The sequence below is a fragment of the Hyposmocoma kahamanoa genome, unplaced genomic scaffold, assembly GCF_003589595.1.
Source record: "Hyposmocoma kahamanoa isolate Upper Pololo Valley unplaced genomic scaffold, ASM358959v1 67, whole genome shotgun sequence".
Lineage (NCBI taxonomy): Eukaryota > Metazoa > Arthropoda > Insecta > Lepidoptera > Cosmopterigidae > Hyposmocoma > Hyposmocoma kahamanoa.
This window is the reverse complement of record NW_020653855.1, coordinates 5,893,557-5,903,145: the sequence shown is the minus strand read 5'-3', so window position 1 is coordinate 5,903,145 and position 9,589 is coordinate 5,893,557. Positions and strand designations below refer to the sequence as shown.

General features: G+C 35.4%; 1 protein-coding gene across 1 annotated transcript in view; it reads left to right on the top strand.

Annotated features, from left to right (window-relative positions):
- Positions 1–12: 12 nt before the first annotated feature.
- LOC113232156 (protein diaphanous) overlaps positions 13–9,589 on the top strand; it is a 52,644-nt gene continuing 43,067 nt past the window's right edge. The window contains exons 1-4 of the mRNA XM_026466794.1: positions 13–27; positions 1,577–1,750; positions 3,191–3,292; positions 6,370–6,566. Coding sequence (XP_026322579.1) covers positions 13–27; positions 1,577–1,750; positions 3,191–3,292; positions 6,370–6,566 — 488 coding nt within the window. The remainder of the gene's footprint in view (positions 28–1,576; positions 1,751–3,190; positions 3,293–6,369; positions 6,567–9,589) is intronic.

Below are 9,589 nucleotides of genomic sequence, written 5' to 3'. Positions count from 1 at the left end.
TAATTAGTCATTATGGCGTATAAGCATGTATGTACTGTACTGTAAACGATGAAATGTCTACGACGTTGCCGTAATGATCGTGTACACAAAATACAAACGTCTGCCATTTCACAAGAAAATCAAAAGTCCGGGAGGGTTAAACAAAGTAAAATAAAGATCAAGGTAAGGTATCGCACAGTTCACAGTACACAACACAACAAACGTTAGCGTAGGACTGCGCGTGAGCAGAGCACGCCAAAGCAAAGCGGGCGTCTGCGTGTTTCTCCCTCTAAACCATTATATGTGAGCGAGACAATAAGATGTATCCAGTTGTGCCCTCACGTCACAGGTGCGTTCATCCGTGCGTGTTCATCCTTTCTTTGCCGATTGCTTGAAGGTCATGCGGCCATTAAGTAAAGTCGCGTAAAGCGATAATATAACAATACAAATATACTTTTTTTAAATTATTTGTTTGAACGTATTTGTTGTTGTACCTTTATGCGAATGTTGATATATTTATCATTATATAATACAAACAAAAAGCTAAAACTAAAACATTTGACTTGATTCTTCTATTTATTTATGGGAAGTTTATACTATTTTTTTTTTCTAAATAAAAATATAACTGCAAATGAAATATGTTTATATAATATGATTGATATACATGCTTATATGCCATAATTATTTATTACAATGTTAATGAACTAAAAAGGACGACGCTTCTCTAATAAATAGAATTTTTCATAAAGCGCCTATGAAAATTCAACAGGCAAAAAAACTATGTTAGCATGTGAATTTAGCAATACCGAAACTGTATAATATTATTGCTATTTTTACTCTAAAAACTGAGTTACATTATTTTGGCGCCGGGCCTGGGGTCATTTTGGCGGATCTCCTTTGTGAAACAAATATATGCCTGAAGTTCGCGTGACATGCGACTGGAGATGTTGAATTTTGCGCATTAAAAGTACCAAATTCGTTTTAGCGGAATAACTCTAAAACTAAAGGGATTTAAAAAATCCGTAGTGACAGTTCTCGATCATGCATAAATATAATTAATTATCTAATTTTTGTCCTAATAACCTGTAGCATTTCGAAGATGAATCGAAAAAATGTGAAAATTAGAGGTCATTTCGTGATTTTTATCTATCGAGGAAACTTTATTGTTTTATGTTTATGATTAATGTCTATGCTTCAATATATCGTGTAGTTACTCATACAATATTTTATTTTTAACTTTAAAATGGATATACCCCTCTAAAATCAAATCGAAGATTAGGAATTTTTCCTCTGCTCCGTTTTAACCTTTGTCTAACAAAAATGATGTATGGCCAATTTAACGATTAATTTATTGTTACAAAAATGGCCCAAGAAATACAAAAAATCTGGAAATAAACACGTTTTGATGATAAAATTTCTAAGAAAATTTATGAATATTAATTAGAATGTATTAAAAATTTACTAAAGTAACAGTATTTTTTTTTACTTACGTGGACATGACAACAGAGCAATAAATCGAATTTGATTTTATGTAATACCAAACACAATTGAAAGTTTTTTTTCTTTACGACTCGCTATAACACTCTTTGCTCCCCAGCTGGACACATGGTTCGGAAGGCCAAAGAAAGGCGGCGGGCCGGAGCGGGGGTACGACACGGTGCCACGCACGGACCCTCGCCCCGAAGAAGACGAGTCCGCCGCCGCGCAATACACCAGCAACATCGATGCTCTGGACGACAACCAGCTGCAGAGGCGGTTCGAGGAGATGCTTGTAAGACTCGATTTTAAATTGGCAATTCTTTTTAAAACTATTTATAGATTATACACCTACCTTGCATGGACCCATCGAGTATATATTCAAAAATAGAGACGAAATAAGGGCCATCCATCCTTGGCAACTCATCAGTCGAATGGTACTGATATCACTTTTAAATATCAACAAGCTGAAATAGTACAGCGCCTACAACTGACCTGTGTGTACGTACAAAAATATTCGGTAGTTATTGTAATAAAGATAATACTCTAACTATGAGGGGATGTTCCATTCGGTGGTATGGGAAAAACAGCAAAACATCTGATTACAAAACAAACGCAATCACATTTCATCGGTAATTAATTAAAAGTTATTTTTCAATTTTCGTCCATTATAGCCAAGCTTAAGTTAAACAGGTCGATTTAAAGTGAAACAATTTACGACATCCGTCAATTGATATTTAAAACGAAAAACGAGTTGATATTTAAAAGTGACATTAGGACCATTTGCCTTGCCAGAGATGGATGGCCCTTATTTCGTCTCTATTTCTCATTGTATACTCGGTGGTAAAAGTACTGTCCATTAAAGGGATTATTATCATAATTAATTTTCGACCGATGTATGGAGTGTCCGGGGTGTGGCACTGCAACTGCCTCCATCACCCTGAAACATAAGTTGATAAGTCCCATATGCTGTAATTTCACCAGCACCCTTACCCTTCAAAACCGGAACACAGTAATGCTGACATTACTGCTTGACATAGGTAAGGTGGCAGTATTACCCTGGACGGACTCTTTCACAAGGAGCTCTACTGTTACTAAAACACGTACTGACGAGCTGCAATATATAACGTTTTATTATATTCTAGTGATAACAAACAAATCAACTAGATGGCGCTTGTTTCACAGATTTTTATGTATACTGTCGGCTATTATTGTATTTTAATTAGGATTAACGCCATCTACCCTTATTAGTAAGCGGTAATTTATAAATAAGTTTGTAACACACAATGATACGCATATTAGTACGCACACTTGAAAACGTTATTTTTTAATCTCGTTCACTGTGCTGACTTCCCTGAGAAGAACGAGCAAGAAATTCTACGGATTTGCTCTTTTCAAATATGCTAAGTATGCTATGGAATACACTTTGAATCATATTTGTTCGGAATCTAGCGCATGTCGTTTTTCCATACATTTTTATCTAACACGGAGTCTTAAATTTTGTAATATGACTTTTCCATTAAAATACTTTTAATGTAAGTTTTAAATTCTAATCTTAATATTGTGGATGTCTTCTTTCTCAATGTCATAATTTCATATATTTTTACGGGCATACAAAATATTTCAGTAAATGTACTGCCATGATGTCAGTCGCCTTGAACTTTTTTTTATTAGTTTAGATTAAGAATTACTTTAATGGTATGTTTATTGAATCCATTGTTATCTTCCTTTTCAGTCGGACATGAATCTCAGCGAGGAGAAGAAGGCACCCCTGAGAAAATACTCCAGGGATCAGAAGAAGAAAATGCTCGTCGCTTACAAATTTGTTAACGCACAGGTTTGTTTCCCTTCTTCCTTAAAAGTCATTCATCCCCTAGTTTGCCATCCACCATCCATCCCCTAGTTTGGGACCACTACCGAGGTACCCTCTTTCCAATAAAAAAGAATCATCAAAATCGATCCGCAAACAAAAACATACAAAAAAACCATACAGCCGAATTGAGAACCTCCTACTTTTTGAAAGTCTGTTAAAAACCGACTACGGGCTTTCTGTACAGTTGCCGCTTACTGCTTTTCCGTAGAGAAATATCCCCAACGTACTGACAAATTTAATGATTTATATTGATCATTTTATATTTTCATTTGTTTATTTATCCATTATTACTGCATACAATTTGTGTAAAATTGATCTTAAAAACTATCTCAGTGACAGTACAAAAACTTTGTTGGGGCATTGCAATTTAAAACATTTGAATTTATAATATTTATATTATTAACAAAACATTAAATAATGCATGTTTAAAAAATTAAAATAAATAAATACGAACAATTCAACATTAATTCTAGGTCAATATAATTAAGAATTTTGTTTTCATTTACATACATTAGATCGTAAAATAGTCATTAATAATTTACATTGATATCTTTATCATTAAAAAATTAATTTACTGAGTAATAAATAACATCAATTACAATATTTTTTACTTTATTCTCCGTCGAACCATTTTTATTCAATTTTTTACATTTGCATGCCTCCGAAGTTCCGTAGTTATTGACATACAACCAAAGACAAAAAATGCAATACTACCTGGACTCTTTTATTTTTTAGTTTTAGTGAAGCGACGTGCTCTTTAGCTCCGATATTTATCGAGCCAACAGATTATGTAACGAAGATTGTTCAAGTTGATAAATTTTGGAACCTGTCTAATAAATGATGATGAAATGAAATAAATTATAAATAATTATAATAAATGTTTATTGTTTATTATAATGAATCGTCGAATTGCTTTCCACATGGACGGGAATCATCGCTTGAAACCTCATTAACATTAATTATTAATTCTTGAGTAGGTACACAAATTATCAAACGCAAGATCACGATCCCAGTCAGACAATATCTTCTTTTTTGAACCCGCTCAAATTCACGATTTAAACTTCATAAATAAAATCGATTGTTATAAAAAAATCTAATCAGAAACGCATTAGGACATCACTAATTAATTGATTAGAATTCGAGCTGTCAAATGTTAAATAAATGGTTGAACGGAGATAATATAAAGAAAAATGTATCTTTTTGTTCAACTTTAACGCGTACAAGGAATTAGATGAATATATTTTAACTGCGAAGCCATTTCTAAACAATTCCAATCTTGGTTTCGGAAATACCACTACTTTGGTGCGACGAGAGCTAGGTGTGAATTTAGATTCGGCTAAATTGAATCTATATACATATAAACATTAGGACAAAAAATTACTGAGATTTTTGTATGTAGTACTGTTTAAGTCATCGAGTATATAACTAGAAATAGAGACGAAATGTTATTTAATTTGTTTGAAAACTATTCTGCCAAATCATTACGGCCACAACTGTGCTCCGATTGGCCAGCCCGAATGCGAAACAGTTGACGGGTGTCGTCAATTGTTTCACTTACGGCACCAAAATTACACATTTAATTACCAATGAAATGTGATTCCGTTTGTTTTGTAATTAGATGTTTTGCTGTTTTTCTTGCACCATCGAATGGAACAGCCCCCCATTGTTAGAGATATTACGTTTATTACAGTAAATACAGAATATTTTTGGAATATACGGAGACGTACACACAGGTCAGTTGTTGGCGCTGTACTAATTCAGTTTTCTAATTCGTCATTTCAGTACAAACGAGACTTGATATTTAAAACTGATATAAGGCCCATTTGCCTGATGAGTTGCCAGATATGGATGGCCCTTATTTCGTCTCTATTTCTGGTTATATACTCGATGGTTAAAGTACTGTCAATTAATTAGGGATAATTATCATAATTATTATCAATTAAAATCATTGACTTACAAATAAATGGACGACGGGTCTAGTACAAAAACCACGAAAAAAATGTCCCAAGTCAACCTATTCGAAATTTAAATTGTAATGTCATCGCAGTATCGCGCTGTCAGTAGAACAAATGAAGACTAAAGCGGAGTGTCGCGCTCTGTATACGATTTTAGCGCCTTACAAGTGCGGACACTTTTTAGCGCGGACCCGACGTCCATATAATTGTAAATCAATGATTAAAATATATATCTTTATCATTTTGAACCCTGGTATTTAAATTTAAATTTAAAAAACATATCGTTATTTAGTCTTGGTAGGGCTGATAAAGCTGAGAATATAGTTTTTAACTCCCGTGCTTTCATTTTGAATGTTATATAATATAGTTATTTGTTAAGGCTGCAAAGTTGTGAGCGCGTGCTTGTATTGAAGCCTGAGCAAGCGAAGGATTCTAAGATTAAAAAACGTTCAAGTCACGAGATGCAAAACAAGTTTGCTGCCGAGCGAAACACACAATTTTTCGCCTCACTATAGCGGGGAAAATGGTAGATAAAAGAAAAATGGTTGAACTATAAAAAAACAGTTTTAATAAACAAAATTAGTTATCGTTATCAATTTAATGTCAACAATAATAAGACGGATTTATATTATACAAATAATGTACGACAAATCGCGTAGTTGAACGTGTCAATATGTTTTGCCTTTCCGAGCTAGGTAGGTGAAAAATAATTGATCTTGGTAGAAAAACAACATGACATTCGATAACCTTAAACATTACAGTTATTAAAGCGACATCTCTAGTCAGCGATGGTAGCTATAAAAGTACCTAAATAAATTTCTCACAGAGGGCGCTACGGTAAAAAAGTCGTTAAAAAACAAAAACAAGGATCTGAAAAAAACTCGTAGAAGAGTTCATAAGATCTGCTGGTGCGTTCCGCGGATTCATTGGCAGAGCATCTGGCACGTATTGCCTGAGGGTGCTGGTTCAAATCCAACCGAATTGAATGAATTTTTCTTAGTGTTTCGATCTTTGCTATAATAATTTTCTAATGGGAAAGGAAGCCTTTCCGAGCTAGTGAGGTGATAAATAATTTTTCTTTTCCAGGAAGGCAGATCAAAATTCGAAAAGCCCGCCGATTACGTCCACTATTTGAACCAGCCAGAATTATCCGTCGGCAAACTTCACAGTTGCTTAGAGAATCTGAGGATAGCGCTGACAAACAACCCATTGTCTTGGATTCAAGAGTTTGGAACTAAAGGCATTGTCAGCTTGCTTAATACGCTCAACGTTTGTTATTCCAAGTAAGTACATCTTGTCTCTCTTTGTTGTATCTCTCTTTTTCTCTCTCACCCAATCTTCTTGTATGTCTGCACTCCTGATTTTGACCTTTTTCAGAGTTATCATCTGTGTTATGGAGATTAGCAGTCTTCTTTATTATTATTACCTACCTAACGTGACCATTATATTTTTTATTTTTCCGAAACCGAATTCATCCCCATGTTTGCCACCCTTAGAGGTGGAATATTTTCTTCAAATTTAAATGGGACCAATACTGAGGTACCCTCCAACAAAAAAGAATCATCAAAATCGGTTCACAAATGAGTTATCTAGTAACATACATAAAAAAAACAGTCAAATTGGGAACCACCTCCTTTTTTTTTGAAGTCGGTTAAAAAGAACTAATCTTGTGTGATATATCGACCCCTCCCACGTAAAGTATCGTATGTCAGAATTGCCAAGTTTAGAGGGGAGCCTTTTAAAGTTCTGAATTCACTGAAATAAGCATAACACGTGACTTTAGATTTCTCACTTTTATTCGGTAAATCTCGTTACATACGTTGAGTATCATAAAATCCTAGATATCGGTTAGATGATCTATTAGATGATCACTCTAGGTGAGTAACAAGCTTTGCCGAATGAAACGGAGAACTTTAAAACACTCCCCTGTAAACTTGGCAATTTCGACATACGATACTTTACGTAGGAGGCGTCGAATATTTGTCTATATATTTTCCGGATGAACTTTGGTTTAATGTGTGAGGTTTAGTTTTTAAATCCGTTACACGGCATATCACGCCACCGATTCATTCCCGCCAATAACAATGCACGCGCAATACGGACCCACAACTAAAAGGCGAGGGCGGCAAGGCTTATTTTTTTAAATTTATTGTGACGTGTGTCCTATTTTGTCATTGCGGGACGTTTTTAAGTATTTCGGGAACAGCGGGACACGAAACTCAAACGCGAGACTGTCCCGTTCAAAGCGGAACGTATGGTCACGTTAGTACTACCACACATGTTCATTTTGTGCCCAAAAATGTTATCTTTATTTTGCATGTACATTTTTTATTATTCGTTTTTGCTTTACATGCCTTCAGTGGTTTTGGATATTATCGGTAAGTATGCATTAACAGAGAACACGTACATATTTGTACATGATAAATATAATGTATCAATCCGTGGCAACAAAATCAAAAGAAAGCCAAACAAATGCTACATAATAAAAAAAAGATGTGGCCAAATACCGCTTATTTGCCGGGCCCGGTTGCAAGACCAATTTAACCAATCAGGAAGCAGTAGAGTGTTTGAGGAACGCTGCCGTCCGCTGATCGAAACGCGGTTACGTGAAAAATTTTTTTTTTTTTTTGAGATATCTTAAAAAAACATTAACTCAGTTTTATTATATTGAAATTGTTTAATGATATTCAGCTATGCATCATTAAGGTAAGTTGTGATAAGTCGGACACGTTAACTAACTGTTTTTAAATATAAAATTCAGGGTCGTATTCCATAACTCTACTCAATGCTCAAGTCAGGATTTGAGCAGACTTGAGTATGATTTCAAGCACTGGAAATACGACCCTAATGGCAAGCACTTGAGTATGATTTTCAGTGCTCACTGCAATACTCAAGTCCTGACTTGAGTATTGAGTAGAGTTCTTGGAATACGACCCTTAGAGCTCTACCATCGATGCCTTGCTTTCTGAAACTCGATAATATAAAGAGTGATTATTCAGGATGGCAAAACTTTCTATTTATTTTAAATTTCTTATCAAGGGTGTTAATTTGGATGCATTACTTTAAGAATAGGTTAATAATAATAATAATAATAACGCACACACTCAACATAGCCCCGCACTAGGGAAACCCTGTGTCGCGGTAGCCATGGACACACACATGGACAAGCACAAATTACACCCAAACTTACGAGAGAAATAAATGTAGGCCGTGCAAATATATCTCCCGGCCCGGGAACCGTACCTGGGACCTCTGCTTGGCAGTCCGGGAAATGGTAACCATTTGGCCACGGAGGCAGCTAGTGTGTAAATATGAAGGAAATGTGATGTGAAATCAACCTGCGAAATTTGTATGTACAACCCATTTTTTTTATTTCAGTAACTTTGTGCTTAAAGATACGAGTTTAAGAAAGTAAGGCGACGATATATTTTTTTTAATTAGTAAAAATACGACATTCTTTTTTCTGTGTACAGAATTATAATGAAATATTTTCAGTTCACTAGCGAGTACTAAAAAGAGCGCCTTTGTGATATGGTTTATTAAATTATAATAGACAGATTAAAGTATAAGAGTCGAAACAATATGTTACGTGTGTTGTGACGTGTTGCAACGGCCATGGTCTGGAAGGGACTGAAGAGGCGGTTGTCAACATCTTCTATGAGTGCGAGTTTTTCTGGCTATCCGCACTTGGTCTTCATTGTTTATTGGTGCACTGGGGTTGTTTACTAGACCGACACACAACACTCATGATATCCGGTGACTTGTCAGGCGATACTTACCTATTTCCGGTTTTGAAAGGTAAGGGTACTGGTGAAATTACAGGCACATGGGACATGTTGACTTATGTCTCAGGGTGACGGGTGCAGTGGTACTGCCCCTCAGATCTTTGCGATTTAAAGCTCTGAGGATAGTGCAATTGTTATGGATAGCACGACTTGTTCATGTGACATTTTGAAAAAAAAAAAAAAAATATTATACGACCATGGTGTTGTGAAAAAAAAGGTCCGAGGGTTTTACTTGGGGCATTATAGTCAGGTTAGCCTGCATGCAATCATACTATTTGCGTGCAAGTGTAATGAAAAACATTGCATATTTCACAGGCGGTACGGGAATTACGAACCTCGACTCCGAAAGCCCTCAGGCTTCGACTTTGGGCTTCTAATAGAGTCTCTGTTCGAAATGTACTATTCTGGGTCCGAGTCACTTCACATATCGACCCCTCCTACGTAAAGTATCGTATGTCGAAATTGCCAAGTTTACAGAGGAGCGTTTTAAAGTTTTGAATTCACCGAAATCAGCATAACAC